The 21,091-nt window shown below is 43.2% G+C and overlaps 1 protein-coding gene across 1 annotated transcript in view; it reads right to left on the minus strand.

Annotated features, from left to right (window-relative positions):
* Nucleotides 1–209: 209 nt before the first annotated feature.
* Nucleotides 210–21,091, minus strand: part of LOC123992282 (calcium-binding protein 8-like) — a 53,733-nt gene continuing 32,851 nt past the window's right edge. The window contains exons 3-5 of the mRNA XM_046293448.1: nt 17,862–18,005; nt 8,254–8,366; nt 210–278 (exon numbers count right to left, since the gene is read on the minus strand). Coding sequence (XP_046149404.1) covers nt 210–278; nt 8,254–8,366; nt 17,862–18,005 — 326 coding nt within the window. The remainder of the gene's footprint in view (nt 279–8,253; nt 8,367–17,861; nt 18,006–21,091) is intronic.

A 21,091-nucleotide genomic window follows, 5' to 3' on the forward strand; every position in this document is an offset into this window, starting at 1 on the left:
TCAGAGATTTATTGGTGGTGACAGTGTTTCCTAGCCTCAGTGCAGTGGGCAGCTGGGATGAGGTGCTCTTATTCTCCATGGACTTTACAGTGTCCCAAAACCTTTTGGCATTAGTGCTACAGGATGCAAATGTATCTTTGAAAAAGCTAGCATTAGCTTTCCTAACTGACCGTGACACACACGCACGAACACAAACAGCCTGGTGTCTCTCAGTGAGACTGAACTGAGGAGCCCTGCACCTGCTTGGTGACACACATAGCCCCTGATGGAGAAAGACCCTGACACAAGATGCCACAGAGAATAAAAAAACAGCACTGTCCTCATCCTCCATCTTCCCCTCTGAGGCATAAGAGATTTATAAAATGCCAGAAACTTTCGTAAGGTTACTCTCCTCATCTCCCAGCTAATGCTTTCAGTGTTGCAGAATTGTTGTGTGTCTGGCCGTCACCCTGATTCATGTATGGGAGAAGCTGGCTCTTCAAATCTATTCAGATTTCACCTCGGATGTGTTCTGCCAAGAGGTACAGTCATAACGCTGTGATGTGAAAGCTTTGCCGGTCTTGTTTGATGATGGTCCTTATAGCACTTTATTACTTTGTTCTTGTTCATCATAGCCACTTTCTGGTTTTCATTCCATCAATCAATCAAATACAAGTATTTATATAAAGCTATTTTTAGATCAACAAAGTGCTTTACAGATGTAATAAATGTCCACTGGGCACAAACTGTTTGAATCAATGTTGTTTCCACGTAATTTCAACGACAAAAAATAAATGTGATTATGTTGAATCAACATGGAAAAATGATTGGATTTGCTAAAAGTCAACAACGTAAAGGATGTCAACAATGTAAAGGAATTTCCGAAATGTTTGTATTTTTTTCACCCAATTTTTATCCTAAAGCCAACAACATGCTTCAAATGTTTGTTGATTTCATGATGAATTCATATTAGTTGACAACTCAATCAAATATAAATCAAAACTGCCATTGAAATGAGGTCTGTGTCTAGCGGGTAGAAAGTACTAGTGAGTGTTTGTACTCTATTTACTGTAACTGAAACACATCAATATGGAATGGAAGTTGGGATAGCGCCCATATGGTTGTTGTTAGCATTTACCATGAATGATAATAAGCTGTACTTTTACCCTTTGATTGGCAAAAAACAACATTTCAGTCTCTTTAGCTAATCCACTCCCTGTACCCCATGTGCCAAAGAGACTGGCCTTTCTGCCATTTTCAAATATGAATATTCTATCATTAATGAGCTCAAGGAGAGCAGAATATTTGATCCTGTTTCGATCACCCTCACAGCTATCCTCCAATCACAACGATTATGCAAATATTGGAACTCTATCACCTTTTATTCTCTCCACAGAACAACTTGTTATCCGGTTGTTAAGCCACCTTTTTTTTCTTCGATTGTCCAGATGAAACCAGTCAGTCAAATGTTGCTAGCTCACATCTAAATTCTCAAACTAAATAAATACTGCAATTACAACCACAAAATGCCTTAGTTTTATTTTAAGCCTCAAAATACAAAAGCTAGCTAATAGCTAAATGTTCGCTTTTGACTTTGTTACTAATTATATTTGAGGCTCCACGTTTTCATGCCATGGAAAATATTTCCAACAAACAATGAGCAACTCCGTGATAAATCCAGCACATATTGAAAGAACCTCTTTGGCAATGACAAGGAGTGGAATGTTAGCTAAAGAGACTGGTCCTCAGACTAGTCTTAACTACAACAGGACATGCTGGTTCAGCATTCTTCTCTCTTAACTCTTTCTCTCCACCTACTTAATTGAAGGATTCTTGGCTGAAAACACAGTGGTGCAAGTTCAAATCCCAAAGAGTACCTCTGTTTTTACACCTCCCAACAAGCCCCTTAATGTAAATTGCTATGTAGTCTAAGTAAATATAGATTAAGTGAATTCAATTAACAATTCAAGTTACTGAGAAGCAAAGAAAATAGAAAAGTCTGTTTTTTGCTCGACTTGAATGCAAAGACGCTAAAGTAAAAAATATATAAAAATGATTCTGTCAAACTCATTCAGAGAGCAGGGAGCTCAGGTGGATGAATAGTCAGCTCTCAATTCAGAAATAAATACTACCAAATACTACACACAAAAGGTTTCTGACTCAGAGAGACACGCTATTGTATGTAAAAAAAGAACCAGTAAACAGGAAATGGGCAGGAGAACCATTGAGCAACAAAAACAGGTGTCACACACACACTTTTATGCAAGTTAATGCAGCAAGCCGGACATAAAAATGTAAAACTGTAGGCTACAATACATCAACCATGAAGAATGAGGAGGGATTATCAGGATGGAATCACATTAAGATATTTTTTTTTGAAGAGCAAAGATATATACGGTATATCCTCACAAATAAAATTAGATTAGCAAGATTATCAACCAAGCGCCTCTGGATATTCATTTATCAAACAGTGATAAATGTGAGCATGAATGTGAGGGAACCAATTCCTCCAGAGACATAAAACCAACTCTATCCCCCCTCTTTGGAGGACAGTTGTAGACACAATTTTGAAAGCAGTAGCTAGAAATCATCTGAGCAACTCCAATTCCCTGATTTCCCCCTTTATTTGTTGTTGAAATATAACACTTTTCAGACAACCACACGCTCTGATCTCCATCCTCTCTTCTCATATCAGCAAGCCAAGGTCAGAGCAGCTCATCTCAGTCAAACAGGATTGGCACGGAGACCACAGTGTCTGCACCTGCAGCACCAGAGTGCATGTCCTCACAATGTAAACCAAGAGCTCCTGCTCACCAGAGACAAACCGGGTCACAGCCATGATAGCATCAGAGAGAGAAACCTGCCAAGTGTGCTCCACATAGCCAAATGTCCCTCTCTTTTTCTCTATTTTTCTTTCTCTCTCTCCCCCTAGAGTGTTGTTCTCATAGGGATGCTGTGATTTTCTTGTCATGATGGGTGAATTTATTTTTTAAATTTGTATATATTGATCAGCAAATACAGGACTAGTAAAGGACTAGTAAAGGTGCACTACTTTTGTGAAAATGTATTTTTTCAAAACATATAGTACCAGTCAAAGGTTTGGACACACCTACTCATTTAAGTTTTTTTACATTTTGTTTTTTACTATTTTCTACATTGTAGAATAATAGTGAATATATCAAACTATGAAATAACACGTAAATTATGTAGCAACCTAAAAAAGTGTTAAACAAATCAAAATATATTTTAGAATTTTTAAAGAAGCCATCTTTGCCTTGATGACAGCTTTGCACATGCTTGGCATTCTCTCACCAGCTTCACCTGGAATGCTTTTCCAACAGTCTTGAAGTAGTTTCCACATATGCTGAGCACTTGTTGGCTGCTTTTCCTTCACTCTGCGGTCCAACTCATCCCAAACCATCTCAATTGGGTTGAGGTCGGGTGATTGTGGAGGCCAGGTCATCTGATGCAGTACTCCATCACTCTTCTTCTTGGTCAAATAGCCCTTACGCAGCCTGGAGGTGTGTTTTGGGTCCTTGTCCTGTTGAAAAACAAATGATAGTCCCATTAAGTGCAAACCAGATGGGATGGCGTATCGCTGCAGAATGCTGATGTAGCCATGCTGGTTAAGTGTGCCTTGAATTCTAAATTAAATCCATGACAGTGTCACCAGCAAAGCACCCCCACACCATCACACCTCCTCCTCCATGCTTCAAGGTGGGAACCACACATGTGGAGATCATCCGTTCACCTACTCTGCGTGTCACAAAGACACAGCGGTTGGAATCAGAAATATCAAATTAGGACTCATCAGACAAAAGGAAAGATTTCCACCAGTCTTATGTCCATTGTTCGTGTTTCTTGGCCCAAAGAAGTCTCTTCTTATTATTGGTATCCTTTAGTAGTGGTATCTTTGCAGCAATTCGACCATGAAGGCCTGTATCACGCAGTCTCCTATGAACAGTTGATGTTGAGATGTGTCTGTTACTTTAACTTTATTTGGGATGCAGTTAATTTGGGATGCAGTTAACTCTAATGAAGTTATGAACTCTAATGAAGTCTGCAGCAGAGGTAACTCTGGGTTTTCCTTTCCTGATGAGAGCCAGTTTCATCATAGCGCATGATGGTTTTTGCGACTGCACTTGAAGAAACATTCAAAGTTCTTGACGGATTGACAGACCTTCATGTCTTTAAAATAATGATGGACTATAATTTCTCTTTGCTTCTTTGAGCTGATCTTGCCATAATATGGACTTGGTCTTAATCTACCAATTATGTGCATATCCTAGCTTCTGTGCTTGAGTAGCAGGCAGTTTACTTTGGGCACGCTTTTCATCCAGAGGTGAAAATAGTGCCCCGTGCCTTAGAGAAGTTATGAGCCCCTAACCAACAATGCAGTAAAAAAAAACATAGGAATAAGAATATGACAAAAACAACTAATTAAAAAGCAGCAGTAAAATAACAATAGAGAGACTATATACAGGGGGGTACCGGTACCGAGTCAATGTGCAGGGGCACTGGTTAGACAAAGTAATTTTTACTTATTTTTTTACCTTTATTTAACTAGGCAAGTCAGTTAAGAACAAATTCTTATTCTCAATGACAACCTAGGAACAGTGGGTTAACTGCCTGTTCAGGGGCAGAACAACAGATGTCAGCTCAGGGATTTGAACTTGCAACCTTCTGGTTAGTAGTCCAATGCTCTAACCACTAGGCTACCCTGCCGCCCCAATTGAGTTAATATGTACATGTGGGTAGATTTATTAAAATAACTATGATAACAACAGAGAGTGATGGCGATGTAAAAGGCAGGTGTGGGGGGGGGGCAATACAAATAGTCTGTGTAGCCATTTGATTAGATGTTCAGGAGTCTTATGGCTTGGGCCTAGAAGCTGTTTTGAAACCTCTTGGACCTGGACTTGGTGCTCTGGTACTGTTTGCCGAGGGGTAGCAGAGAGAACAGTCTATGACTAGGGTGGCTGGAGTCATTGACAATTATTAGGGCCTCCCTCTGACACTGCCTGGTATAGAGGTCCTGGATGGCAGAAAGCTTGACCTCAGTGATGTACTGGGCCATACACACTATCCTCTGTAGTACCTTGCAGTCAGAGGCCGAGGCAGTTGCCATTCCAGGCAGTGATGCAACCAATGCTCTCGATGGTGCAGCTGTAGAACCTTTTGAGAATCTGAGGACCCATGCCAAATCTTTTCATTCTCCTGAAGGGGAATAGGTTTTGTTGTACCCTCTTCAAGACTGTCTTGGTGTGCTTGGACCATGTTAGTTTGTTGGGGATGTGGACACCAAGGAACTTGAAGCTCTCACCCTGCTCCACTACAGCCCCGTCGATGAGAATGGGGGCTTGCACGGTCCTCTTTTTCCTGTTGTCTACAGTCATCTCTTTTGTCTTGATCACGTTGAGGGATCTCTGACCTCCTCCCTATAGACTGTCTCATCGTTGTCGGTGATCAGGCATACCACTGTTGTGTAATCGGCAAACTTAATGAAGGTGTTGGAGTTGTTTCTGGCTGTGCAGTAATGAGTGAACAGGGAGTAAATGAGGGGACTCAGCATGTACCCATGAGGGGGTCCTGTGTTGAGGATCAGCGTGTGCAATAGAGATTGCATCATCTGTGGATATGTTAGGTCGGTATGCAAATTAGATTATTTCTGAGTTAATGGTGTTGATGTGAGCCATGACTAGCCTTTCAAAGCACTTCATGGCTACAGACGTGAGTGCTACGGGTCGGTAGTCATTTAAGCAGGTCTTCTCGGTGTTCTTGGGTACAGGGACTATGGTGGTCTGCTTAGAACATGTTGGTATTACAGACTCGGACAGGGAGAGGTTGAAAATATCAGTGAAGACACTTGCCAGTTGGTCAGCGCATGCTCGCAGTACACGTCCTGGTAATCCGTTTGGCTCTGCGGCCTTGTGAATGTTGACATGTTTAAAGGTCTTACTCACATCGGCTGCGGAGAGCATTATCACACAGACTTCAGGAACAGCTGGTGCTCTCGTGCGTTTCAGTGTTATTTGCCTTGAAGCGAGCATAGAGGAAGTTTAGCTCACCTGGTAGGCTCGTGTCATTGGGCAGCTCTCGGCTGTTCTTCACTTTGTAGTCTGTAATGGTTTGCAAGCCCTGCCACATCTGATGAGCATCAGAACCAGTGTTGTACGATTCGATCTTAGTCCTGTATTGACGCTTTGCCTGTTTGTTGGTTTGTCGGAGGGCATAGCAGGATTTCTTAATAGCTTCCGGGTTAGAGTCCCGCTCCTTGAAAGCGGCAGCTCTATCCTTTAGCTCTATATTCCATGGCTTCTGGTTGGGGTATGTACAGTACGTACGGTCACTGTTGGGGCGACGTCATCAATGCACTTATTGATGAAGCCAATGGCTGATGTGGTGTACTCCTCAATGCCATCGGAGGAACCCCGGAACATATTCCAGTCTGTGCTAGGAAAACAGTCCTGTAGCTTAGCATCTTCTTCATCTGACCAACTTTTTATTGATCGAGTCGCTGGTACTTCCTGCTTTACTTTTGGCTTGTAAGCAGAAATCGGGAGGACAGAATTATGGTCAGATTTTCCCAATGGAGGGCGAGGGAGAGGTTTGTATGCGTCTCTGTGTGTGGAGTAAAGGTGGTCTAGAGTTATTTTCCCTCTTGTTGCATATTTAACATGCTGATAGAAATTTGGTAAGACGAATTTAAGTTTCCCTGCATTAAAGTCCCCGGCCACTAAGCATGCTGCCTCTGGGTGAGCGCTTTCCTGTTTGCTTATGGCGGAATAAAGCTCATTGAGAGCGGTCTCATTGCCAGCATCATTCTGTGGTAGTTTGTAGACAGCTGTGAAAATTCTCTAGGTAGATAGGTGAGCAAAACTTTGAGACTTCTTTAGATATTGTGCACCAGTTGTTATTTACAAAAATCACCAGACGCCGCTGTTCTATCCTGCCGATACAGTGTGAAACTAGCCAGCTCTATGTTGATAATGTCGTTGTTCAGCCACTACTCCGTGAAGCATAAGATATTACAGTTTTGAATGGCCCGTTGGTAGGATAATCTTAACCGTAGGTCATCATTTTATTTGCCATTGATTGCACATTAGCAAGAAGAACGGGTGGCAGTGGGAGCTTGCTTGCCTATGGATTCTCAGAAGGCAGCCCAATCTGCAGCCCCTTTTACGGGGATCTGGGCCTGTTCCAGTGAAAGTAGTATATCCTTCTCGTTGGACTCGTTAATTAAAGGAAAAAGTGAATCTTCCGCGTAGGTCAGAGATGTTATTTTCCTCATGAAACTGGTTGAAGGCAAAGGGTGGCTACTTTGAAGAATCTCTAATATAAAAAATATTTAGATTTCTTTAACACTTTTTTGGTTACTACATGATTCCATATGTGTTATTTCATAGTTTTGATGTCTTCACTATCATTCTACAATGTAGAAAATAGTAAAAATAAAGAAAAACTGTATATTTATTTTGTATAATATATAGACTTTTCAGATTTTTCAGGGGCTGCTGCAGCACCCTCATTACCCTTACTTCCCATGGCTATGGTTGTTCTCTCTCTCTCTCCCTTACACTCTCTAACTCTTTCATTCATTCGCTTTAACCCCCCACTTCTTTCACTCGCTCAAATCTTCTCACCTTGTCCCTTCCACTCACTCTGTTACTTATCTTTCACACACACACACACACACACACACACACACACACACACACACACACACACACACACACACACACACACACACACACACACACACACACACACACACACACACACACACACACACACACACACACACACACACACACACACACACACACACACACACACACACACACACACACACACACACACACACACACACACACACACACACACTATAATTGTGTTCACCTCTATTACACAGTCATGCCATCTTAGTCATCCACTCACTACTCTGACTCCCTCGCTAGCTATAATCCTCTCCCCCCTCCATTATGGTTCAGTGCAGGAACATCTGGCCAAATGGCACATAGATTATGTCCTGCCAGCATCTCCAAGGCAGGAGGCACTGCCACCAGACAAGACAACATCTGTCCATCAGGAACTGACACACTACACTCTTTGCTGCCTCTACACTGATAGTCATTGTGCAAATCAAGATGAATAAATGTCTTTGATTTCACTGCCAGCTATTGCACAACTTGGCCATGGCTGCAGCTATTGCGGGCCACTGCTTGGTAAAGGAAAGGTGAGAGAAGATAGAGGTGAAAAGAGAGAAGTCCTTACCTGCCAGAATATGCTGTCTATCGTGCTCCCAAGGAAGCCCTCCCTGGTTTCAGACGACAGGAGCTTGGGTCCTAGGATCGTCATGAACTCATCGAAGTCCACCTGCCCGTCTCCTAAGAAACACAGTCAGACACACAGTATGACATGTCTTACTCACAAAAAAGTTTTTATTTCAAATCAGTAAAAAGGACAATAACTGTATTTTATACCAAGTCTTCATTTGAGTATGTGTTCCTTCCCTTCAATACCTATTCTCCTTCCTCCTTCATCTTCCTAATTTCCCTGCAGAAGTCTGCCCCTTCACTCGTACTCTCCTCCCTCTCCCCTGACGGGGGTGAACTCCTTAGTCACGCTGGCACTGTCACGTTTGATGCCATCGATTGTCCCTCTCTGTGCCCATGCATATGCAGAGTGGGATCCTGCCTCATCACTGGGGACAGTCAGGCAGTGCAGCCAGTTCAGCCAGGGCCCTGAACTATCGTGATGGATGGATGAATGGCTGGATGGATGGACGGATGGATGTGATTTAAACCAACAACACTTCCTAACAAAAGCAGCCGATGCCAGGCATCATGTAATTATGAGCATAACACCCCTATATAAAGCAACAGGAGCGATTGCAATACTGAGATCTCCAACAAAGACCACAAGCTCCTAAGCAATCCACCAAGGGCATTCTACTGAGCTGGATAACAATCTGAGGGATCGTTCTGACAGTGGAACAGATTATCAGAGCAACTCAATGAGTCCATACATATCTTATAGAGATCAGCTGGACTGTTGCAGCTGCTGCTCAAAGAGAAAAAAAATCAATGGCCATCTGTGAATGTGTCACGTGTCTCTAATTCACCTTGCTGCTAGCATGGCAAAGACACAATAAACACCCTCAAATCCCATTCATCTGGTAATGTACCTGGCTATGGACACCTCCTCCATTTGATCACCATGATCTTTTGTGTTGCGTCTATAGACAAGAAAATTAAACGAGATTGAGGCAAATTGCTTTGAATAGAACACAAATTGATGTTTTGAAAACATCTCTCACTGTAATGACAGAGATGTAATCGCAACAACAATCCAGCCAACCCTCCTTATCTTGGCCAGGGTGTCCTCATTCAGTCACAGCAAGAAAAATCAACTGAGAATTTCAAATGCATCGCAGATGACAAATGGTCCTCCAGTCCTCCCCCTCTACCAAACCAACAGGAACTCATACATTGATTGCTGTCACACCTCAGAGTGTACAAGCAATATCTATAACAAATATGACAGATAGGTCCTCCTAGATGTTCTAACTTGTCAAAGCAGGAGATGAAAGCGGTATATCAAGCAAACCTTCAATTTGACAGCAGGTATAATTTAATAGTAGGGGAGGATACATCGTTTCACGAATCATTCTTATCTGGAGTGGAGAGCAGTCCACAACCTTGAGCATTCAGGTATGACTTTCCGATCTTCCTGAGATCAGTCCACTACAGTTTTTCTAGCAATTCTGCCTCAAAAAACAAAAACAACCAAAACAACAAACATTTGAGCGGAGAATACAAGCTAAAAAAGAGACAATTGGGTGAAAAACGTTTTGAATATTTCTCCAATTATGACAATTTGACACATCTAATAATTCCACAGAAGGTTTATTTCCAAAACACTTTATCCAACCATTTTTCACATTTCTTTCATCAAAACTGATTGCGTATGGTAACTTCATGTGTACCCGTGTGTTATTGTGTTCAGTCATTGGAATTGCAGTAGGCATGAACATATTGTTGCTTCAGGTTTAATTGAAGAGTATGACAGAGATTTTAGATGTGTATGAAAATGTGTTGTTAGCAAAACGCTGTTGTTTAGCTGGAATGGAATGTTTGTATCTTGTATATTTGACTGTGATATGTGGTTGTCTCACCTTGCTATCTTAAGATGAATGCACTAATACTGTAAAGGATAACTGGATAAGAGCACCTGCTAAATGATTAAAATGTCACATGTACAGTTGAAGTTGGAAGTTTACATGCACTTAGGTTGGAGTCATTAAAACTAGTTTTTCAACTACTCCACAAATGTATTGCTAACAAACTATAGTTTTGGCAAGTCGGTTAGGACATCATCTTTGTGCATGACACAAGTAATTTTTTCAACAATTGTTTACAGACAGATTATTTCACCTATAATTCACTGTATCACAATTCCAGTGGGTCAGAAGTTTACATACACTAAGTTGACTGTGCCTTTAAACAGTTTGGAGAATTCCAGAAAATGATGTAATGGCTTCAAAAGCTTCTGATAGGCCAATTGACATAATTTGAGTCAATTGAAGGTGTACTTGTGGATGTATTTCAAGGCCTACCTTCAAACTCAAGGCCTCTTTGCTTGACATTATGGGAAAATCTAAAGAAATCAGCCAAGACCTCAGAAAAAAATGGTAGACCTCCACAAGTCTGGTTTATCCTTGGGAGCAATTTCCAAACGCTTGAAGATACCACATTCATCTGTACAAACAATAGTACGCAAGTATAAACACCATGGGACCACGCAGCCATCATACCGCTCAGGAAGGAGATACGTTCTGTCTCCTAGAGAAGAACGTACTTTGGTACAAAAAGTGCAAATCAATCCCAGAACAACAGCAAAGGACCTTGTGAAGATGCTGGAGGAAACAAGTACAAAAGTATCTATATCCACAGTTAAACGAGTCCTATAACGACATAACCTGAAAGGCCGCTCAGCAAGGAAGAAGCCACTGCTCCAAAGCCGCCATAAAAAAGCCAGACTACCATTTGCAACTGCACATGGGGACAAAGATTGTGCTCTTTGGAGAAACGTCCTCTGGTCTGATGAAACAAAAATAGAACTGTTTGGCCATAATGACCATGGTTATGTTTGGAGGAAAAAGGGGGAGGCTTGCAAGTCGAAGAACACCATCCCAACTGTGAAGCACAGAGGTGGCAGCGTCATGTTGTGGGGATACTTTGCTGCAGGAGGTGCACTTCACAAAATAGATGGCATCATGAGGCAGGACAATTATATGGATGTATTGAAGCATCTCAAGACATCAGTCAGGAAGTTAAAGCTTGGTCGCAAATGGGTCTTCCAAATGGACAAGGACCCCAAGCACACTTCCAAAAGTTGTGGCAAAATGGCTTAAGGACAACAAAGTCAAGGTATTGGAGTGGCCATGACAAAGCCCTGACCTCAATCCTAAAGAAAATGTGTGGGCAGAACTGGAAAAGCCTGTGAAAGCAAGGAAGCCTACAAACCTGACTCAGTTACACCATCTCTGTCAGAAGAAATGTGCCAAAATTCACCCAACTTGTAATCACGTGTGTTGTGTGTGTTTGTTTGTGTGTGTACGCATGTGTTCTCACGCGCTCTCACCACTGGTGTCCCCCAGGGCTCTGTTCTAGGCCCTCTCCTATTCTCGCTATAATAATAATAATAATAATATATGCCATTTAGCAGACCAAGTCACTTGGCTCTGTCATAACCTCACATGGTCTCTCCTATCATTGCTATGCAGACGACACACAATTAATCTTCTCCTTTCCCCCTTCTGATGACCAGGTGGCGAATCGCATCTCTGCATGTCTGGCAGACATATCAGTGTGGATGACAGATCACCACCTCAAGCTGAACCTCGGCAAGACGGAGCTGCTCTTCCTCCCGGGGAAGGACTGCCCATTCCATGATCTCGCCATCACGGTTGACAACTCCATTGTGTCCTCCTCCCAGAGCGCTAAGAACCTTGGCGTGATCCTGGACAACACCCTGTCATTCTCAACTAACATCAAGGCGGTGGCCCGTTCCTGTAGGTTCATGCTCTACAACATCCGCAGAGTACGACCCTGCCTCACACAGGAAGCGGCGCAGGTCCTAATCCAGGCACTTGTCATCTCCCGTCTGGATTACTGCAACTCGCTGTTGGCTGGGCTCCCTGCCTGTGCCATTAAACCCCTACAACTCATCCAGAACGCCGCAGCCCGTCTGGTGTTCAATCTTCCCAAGTTCTCTCATGTCACCCCGCTCCTCCGCTCTCTCCACTGGCTTCCAGTTGAAGCTTGCATCCGCTACAAGACCATGGTGCTTGCCTACGGAGCTGTGAGGGGAACGGCACCTCAATAGCTCCAGGCTCTGATCAGGCCCTACACCCAAACAAGGGCACTGCGTTCATCCACCTCTGGCCTGCTCGCCTCCCTACCACTGAGGAAGTACAGTTCCCGCTCAGCCCAGTCAAAACTGTTCGCTGCTCTGGCCCCCCAATGGTGGAACAAACTCCCTCACGACGCCAGGACAGCGGAGTCAATCACCACCTTCCAGATACACCTGAAACCCCACCTCTTTAAGGAATACCTAGGATAGGATAAGTAATCCCTCTCACCCCCCCCCCTTTAAGATTTAGATGCACTATTGTAAAGTGACTGTTCCACTGGATGTCATAAGGCGAATGCCTTATGACATCTGTAGCCATGAAGCGCTTTAAATGTAATGTAAATGTTAGCGTAAATATGTGCATCACAGCTCATTAAGATGAAAGGGAGCAAGGGACCACAGCAAAAATTTTACACATAGACAGTTTAGAGACAGATATTGTTACAATGGGACTGTGGGATGTGTTAAGTGCTCTTCCGGTGTGTGTTTGGATAGTAGGATCCTTCATGCTTATTTAAAGTGTAAAGTGGAGGTTGTGATATGAAAGTTTGATGCGAATGAGTGCACATTACTGTGTGCATGTAATGTACTGTATGTACATGCAAATGTGTGTGCATAATGGTGAATGTATTTATTATGTTTGTGATTATGTAGTCATACTGTGCCTTCGGAAAGTACTCATTACCCTTGACTTTTTCCACATTTTGTTAGGTTACTGATTTATTCTAAAATGGATTAAATAGTTCCCCCCCTCATCAATCTACACACAATACCCCATAATGACAAAGTAAAAATAGGTTTTTAATACTTTTACAAAAATATCTACAAATAAAAACTGAAATATCACATTTACATAAGTATTCAGTCCCTTTACTCAGTACTTTGTTGAAGCACCTTTGGCCGTGATTACAGCCTTGAGTCTTGGGTATGACACGACAAGCTTGGCACACCTGTATTTGGGGAGTTGGTCCCATCCTTCTCTGCAGATCCTCTCAAGCTCTGTCAGGTTGGATGGCGCCGGAGGAGATGGCTGCCGTGTTACAGGCTCCTAACCAATTGTGCTATTGTGTGTGTTTGTTTGCGTTATTTGAAATGTATTTTGTACATAATGTGTCTGCCACCGTCTCTTATGACCAAAAAGAGCTTCTGGATATCAAGACAGCGATTACTCTTTACCATCAGCTGCTACTCGCTGTTTGTTTGTTACCTATGCATAGTCACTTTGCCCCCCCACCTACATGTACAGATTACCTCAACTAGCGTGCACCCCCGCACACTGACTCGGTACCGGTGCCCCCTGTATATAGCCTCGTTATTCTATTTGTGTTACTTTTTATTATTACTTTTTAGTTGAGTCTACTTGGTAAATATTTTCTTCTTCTTGAACTGCACTGTTGGTTAAGGGCTTGTAAGTAAGCATTTCACGGTAAAGTCTACACTTGTTGTATTCAGCGCATGTGACAAATAAAGTTTGATTTGATTTTATCCAACGTCAAATCATTGGATAATAAAATGGAAGTGGCTGAACGACGACATGAATAAAATACAGCTGGCTGGGTTTTCAGTCCATCGGCAAGATAGAACAGCTGTGGTGGTCTCTGGGGTGGCAGTCTGAGTTTATTTGTAAATAACAGCTGGTGCACGCAATCTGATATTAAGGAAGTCTTGAGGTTTTGCTCGCTTCAGGTAGAGTATATCATGATAAGCTGTAGACCACACTATTTACCAAGAGAGTTTTAATCTATATTTTTCGTAGCTGTGTATTTACCACCACTGGCACTAACACGGCACCCAACGAGCTGTATAAGGCCATAAGCAAACAAGAAAATCGTCATCCGGAGGCAACGCTCCTAGTGGCCGGGGACTGTAATGCAGGGAAACTTAAATCTGTTTTACCTCGTTTCTATAAGCATGTTACATGTGCAACAAGAGGAAAAAAACTCCAGACCACCTTTACTCCACACACAGAGACGCATACAAAGCTCTCCCCCGCCCTCCATTTGGCAAATCTGACCATAACTCTATCCTCCTGATTCCTGCTTACAAGCCAAAAGTACCAGCGACTCGCTCAATAAGGAAGTGGTCAGATGACAAAGATGCTAAGCTAGAGGACTGTTTTGCTACCACAGACTGGAATATGTTCTGGGATTCTTCAGATGGCATTGAATAGTACACCACATCAGTCACTGGCTTCATCAATAAGTGCATTGATGACGTAGTCCGCACAGTGACCGTATGTACATACCCCAACCAGAAGCCATGGATTACAGGCAACATCCACACTGAGATAAAGGGTAGAGGTGCCGGTTTCAAGGAGCGGGACTCTAACCTGGATGCTCACAAGAATTCTCGCCATGCCCTCCGATGAACTATCAAACAGGCAAAGCATCAATACAGGACTAAGATTGAATTGTACTACACCGGCGCTGACGCTCGTTGGATTTGGCAGGGTTTGTAAACTATTACGGACTACAAAGGGAAGCACAGTGAGGGAAGCTCAGTGAAACAAGCCTATGATCGCTTCGAGGCAAGCAACACTGAAGCATGCATGAGAGCATCAGCTGTTCCAGACGACGGTGTGTTCATGCTCTCCATAGCCGATGTGAGTAAGACCTTTAAACAGGTCTCCATTCACAAGGCCGCAGGGCCAGACAGATTACCAGGACGTGTACTCCGAGCATGCACTGACCAACTGGCAAGTGTCTTCACTGACATTTTCAACCTTATATTTGACTGTAATACCAACATGTTTCCAGCAGACCACCATGGTCCCTGTACCCAAGTACACTAAGGTAACCTACCTAAATGACTACCGACCCGTAGCACTCACATCTGTAGCCATGAAGTGCTTTGAAATGCTGGTCATGGATCACATCAACACCATTATCCCAGAAACCCTAGACCCACTCCAATTGGCATACCTCCCCAACAGATTCACAGATGATGCAATCTCTATTGCACTCCACACTGCCCTTTCCCACCTGGACAAAAGGAACACCTATGTGAGAATGCTATTCATTGACAATAGCTTGGACCCTGGAACAAAACACCTACCTGCAACTGGATCCTGGACTTTCTGACAGACCGCCCCCAGGTGGTAAGGGTAGGCAAAAACACATCTGCCACACTGATCCTCAACACAGGAGCCCCTCAGGGGTGCGTGCTCAGTCCCCTCCTGTACTCCCTGTTCACATTTGATTGCATGGCCAAGCATGACTCCAACACCATCATTAAGTTTGCCGACGACACCTGATCACCAACAACGATGAGACAGCCTGTAGGGAGGAGGTCAGAGAGCTGGCAGTGTGGTGCCAGGACAACAACCTCTCCCTCAATGTGATCAAGACAAAGGATATAAATATCATGGTCCAAACACACCAAGACAGTCGTGAAGAGGGGACAACAACGCCTATTCCCTCTCAGGAGACTGAAAAGATTTGGCATGGGTCCTCAGATCCTCAAAAAGTTCTACAGCTGCACCATCAAGAGCATTCTGACCGGTTGTATCACCGCCAGGTATGACAACTGCTTGGCCTCCGACCGCAAGGCTCTAGAGATGGTAGTGTGTACGGCCCAGTACATCACTGGGGCCAAACTTCCTGCCATCCAGGACCTTTATTGCCAAAGACTCCAGCAACACTAGTCATAGACTGTCCTTCTGCTACCACACGGCAAGCAGTACCGGAACGCGAAGTCAAGGTCCAAAAGGCTTCTTATCAGCTTCTTCCCCTAAACCATAAGACTCCTGAACAGCTAATAAAATGGCTACCTGGACTATTTGCATTGTCCCCCTACTCAATTTTTATGCTGCTTCAACTCTCTGTTTATTATCCATGCATAGTCACTTTACCTCAACCTACATGTACATATTACCTCAATTACCTCAACTAACCTGTGCCCCTGCACATTGACTCTGTACTCTGTACCAGTACCCCCTGTATATAGCCTCGCTACTGTTAGATTCTTCTAAAAAACTGTTTTACTTCACTTTATTCTAATAAATACTTTCTTATCACTTATTTTTCTTTAAACTGCATTGTTGTTTAAGGGCTTGTAAATAATCATTTCACTGCAAGGTGAAACCTGTTGTATTCGGCCGATGTGACAAATACAATTTGATTTGATTTGAAAGTTGTTGAACTGCTATTTTCAGATCTCTCCAGAGATGTTCGATCGGGTTCAAGTCCGGGCTCTGGCTGGGCCACTCAAGGACAGAAACTCCTGCGTTTTATTTGCTGTGTGCTTATGGTCATTGTCCTGTTGGAAGGTCAACCTTCACCCCAGTCTGAGGTTTTCATCAAGCATCTCTCTGTACTTTGCTCAGTTCATCTTTCCCTTGATCCTGAATAGCCTCCAAATCCCTGCTGCTGAAAAACATCTCCACAGCATGAGAGTCTTTTGGGGCCTTTTGGCAAACTCCAAGCGGGCTGTCATGTGCCTTTTACTAGGGAGAGGCTTCAGCCTGGCCATTCTACCGTAAAGGCCTGATTGGTGGAGTGCTGCAGAGATGGTTGTCCTTTAGGAAAGTTCTCCCATCTCCACAGAGGAACTCTAGAGATCTGTCAGAGTGACCATCGGGTTCTTGGTCATCTCCCTGATCAATGCCCTTCTCCCCCAATTGCTCAGTTTGGCCAGGCGTCCAGGTCTAGGAAGAGTCTTGGTGGTTCCAATCTTTTCCCATTTAAGAATGATGGAGGACATTGTGTTCTTGGGGACCTTCAATGCTGCAGACATTTTTTGATACCCTTCCCCAGATTTGTGCCTAACCAAATCTGGTCTATGGTCAATTTCTTCGACCTCATGGCTTGGTTTTTGCTCTGGCATGCACTGTCAACTGTGGGACCTTATATAGACAGGTGTGTCCCTTTCCAAATTATGTTAAATCATTTGAATTTACTACAGGGGGACTCCAATCAAATTGTAGAAACATCTTAAGGATGATCAATGGAAACCAAATGTACCTGAGCTCAATTCTCATAGCTAAGGGTTTGAATACTTTTGTAAATAAGGCATTTGTGTTTTGTATTTGTAATACATTTGCTCAAATTTCAAAACTTTTTTCGCTTTGTCATTATGTGTATTGTGTGTAGATTGAGGAAGATTTTTATTTAATCAATTTTAGAATAAGGCTGTAAAGTAACAAAATGTGGAAAAAGTAAAGGGGTCTGAATACTTTCTAAGGGAACTGTATGTAGGAACATGTGTATGAATGTGTAAAAAAGGAAAAGCAGGATCTATTTATGTATATGTGTGTTTCTGACAGTGTGTATATGACCATGTCTTTGTGAAGGCGTGATCGTGGTGTGTAAACAGGAGGGAAGGGATCTCTTCATGTTTAAATATGTATGTGTGCGTGTAACAGAGTGGGCTCCTGTCTCTCACTCGACTCGAACATTCTGTTGCATGTGCAACTTCATGTGTCTGTGTACTGTAAATGTGTGAAATGGGTACTGAAGGTGACTCACCATCCATGTCTAGTCTCTGCATGATGATGGCCAGCTCCACCTCACTGGGCATGTATCCCAGGGACCTCATGGCCATACCCAGCTCCTGCTTGGAGATGAACCCGTTCCCATCCCGGTCCAGCACTCTGAATGCCTCCCGGATCTCTGTCAACACAAGGAGGAGAGGAGAGGATACACCATGGTTAGGAATTATTTTAACTCTGTGCCTTATATCAAGAACATTGCAAATTACATCTGCAATAACCTGCAGGCAACTTAGATGGTGGTGACAAATAAGCTCGCTCTGTGTGTACGACAAGCCGCTGTACTGTGTCAGTTTGAAAGATACCCATCAGCGTCAAGCCTAAAAGTCAGCAGGCTCCTCTCTGCTTTCATGAATTAATATTTTATTAGTGTGTCTACAGAGAAAATTGGGCTTATGGCAGGGAGGCAGTGAGCAGGGAGAGCGAGACAGAGAACTGGAGAGAGAAATAGAGAGAGGGGGGGATAGAAGGAAAGAGAGAGAGGGGGAAGAGAGAGATGCAGCGAGATTGTAAGAGAGAGAGAGAGTCAGCCAAGGATGTTTTTAAATAAATCAAATCAAATTGTATTGGTCACATACACATGGTTAACATATGTTATTGTGAGTTTAGTGAAATGCTTGTGCTTCTAGTTCCAACAGTGCAGTAATATCTAATAAGTAATCTAACAATTCCACAACAACTACCTAATACACACAAATCAAATTAAAGGAATGGAATAAGAATATATACATATAAATATATGGATAAGCAATGACCATAGGCAAGATGCAATAGATGGTATAAAATACAGTATATACATATGAGATGAGTAATGCAAGATATGTAAACAGTATTAAAGTGGCATTATTAAAGTGACTAGTGATCCATTTATTAAAGTGGCCAATGATTTCAAGTCGATGTAGGCAGCAGCCTCTCAATGTTAGCGATTTAACAGTCTGATGGCCATGAGATAGAAGCTATTTTTCAGTCTCTCGGTCCCAGATTTGATGTACCTGTACTGACCTCGCCTTCTGGATGGTAGCAGGGTGAACAGGCAGTGGCTCGGGTGGTTGTTGTCCTTGATAACCTTTTTGGCATTACTGTGACATTTCGTTTTTGGTATTTTTTATTTTTTTAGGATCCCCATTAGTTGTTACAAAAGCAGAAGCTACTCTTCCTTGGGTCCACACAAAACAAGAAACATGACATAATACAGAACATCAATAGACAAGAACAGCTCAAGGACAGAACTACATCATATTTTTTTAAAGGAACACGTCGCCTACATATCAATGTATACACACAAACTATCTAGGTCAAATAGGGGAGAGGAGTTGTGCCCTGAGGTGTTGCCATATCTGTTTTTTAAAACCAGGTTTGCTGTTTATTTGAGCAATATGAGATGGATGGAAGATCCATGCAATAAGGGCTCTATATGATACTCTACGCTTTCTTGAATTTGTTATGGATTTGGGGACTGTGAAAAGACCCCTGGTGGCATGTCTGATGGGGTAATTGTGTGTGTCAGAGCTGTGCGTAAGTTGACTATGCAAACCATTTGGGATGTTTCTTTTAAAAATAAGAAGTGATGCAGTCAGTCTCACCTCAACTCTTAGCGCCGACAGAGATGGCTGCCTCGCTTCGCGTTCCTAGGAAACTATGCAGTTTTTTGTTTTTTTACGTGTTATTTCTTACATTAGTACCCCAGGTCATCTTAGGTTTCATTACATACAGTCGAGAAGAACTACTGAATATAAGATCAGCGTCAACTCACCATCAGTACGACCAAGAATATGTTTTCCGCGACGCGGATCCTGTGTTCTGCCTTACAAACAGGACAACGGAATGGATCGCATGCAGCGACCCAAGAAAACGACTCCAAAAAAGAGGGAAACGTAGCGGTCTTCTGGTCAGACTCAGAACAAGGGCACATCGCACACCACTCCCCAGCATTCTTCTTGCCAATGTCCAGTCTCTTGACAACAAGGTTGACGAAATCCGAGCAAGGGTAGCATTCCAGAGGGACATCAGAGACTGCAACGTTCTCTGCTTCACGGAAACATGGCTCACTGGGAAGACGCTATCCGATGCGGTGCAGCCAACGGGTTTCTCCACGCACCGCGCCGACAGAAACAAACATCTTTCTGGTAAAAAGAGGGGCGGGGGTGTATGCCTTATGACTAACAAGACATGGTGTGATGAAGGAAACATACAGGAACTCAAATCCTTCTGTTCACCTGATTTAGAATTCCTCACAATCAAATGTAGACCGCATTATCTTCCAAGAGAATTCTCTTCGATTATAATCACAGCCGTATATATCCCCCCCAAGCAGACACATCGATGGCTCTGAACGAACTTTATTTAACTCTTTGCTAACTGGAAACCATTTATCCGGAGGCTGCATTCATTGTAGCTGGGGATTTTAACAAAGCTAATCTGAAAACAAGACTCCCTAAATTTTATCAGCATATCGATTGCGCGACCAGGGGTGGTAAAACCCTGGATCATTGTTACTCTAACTTCCGCGACGCATATAAGGCCCAGCCCCGCCCCCCTTTCGGAAAAGCTGACCACGACTCCATTTTGTTGATCCCTGCCTACAGGCAGAAATTAAAACAAGAGGCTCCCACGCTGAGGTCTGCCAACGCTGGTCAGACCAAGCTGACTCCACACTCCAAGACTGCCTCCAGTACGTGGACTGGATTATGTTTCGTATTGCGTCAGACAACAACATTGACGAATACGCTGATTCGGTGTGCGAGTTCATTAGAACGTGCGTCGAATATGTCGTTCCCATAGCAACGATAAAAACATTCCCTAACCAGAAACCGTGGATTGATGGCAACATTCGCGTGAAACTGAAAGCGCAAACCACTGCTTTTAATCAGGGTAAGGTGTCTGGCAACATGACTGAATACAAACAGTGCAGCTATTCCCTCCGCAAGGCTATTAAACAAGCTAAGCGTCAGTACAGAGACAAAGTGGAATCTCAATTCAACGGCTCAGACACAAGAGGCATGTGGCAGGGTCTACAGTCAATCACGGACTACAAGAAGAAACCCAGCCCAGTCACGGACCAGGATGTCTTGCTCCCAGGCAGACTAAATAACTTTTTTGCCCGCTTTGAGGACAATACAGTGCCACTGACACGGCCTGCAACGAAAACATGCGGTCTCTCCTTCACTGCAGCCGAGGTGAGTAAGATATTTAAACGTGTTAACCCTC

The sequence above is a fragment of the Oncorhynchus gorbuscha genome, linkage group LG13 (assembly GCF_021184085.1).
Source record: "Oncorhynchus gorbuscha isolate QuinsamMale2020 ecotype Even-year linkage group LG13, OgorEven_v1.0, whole genome shotgun sequence".
NCBI lineage: Eukaryota > Metazoa > Chordata > Actinopteri > Salmoniformes > Salmonidae > Oncorhynchus > Oncorhynchus gorbuscha.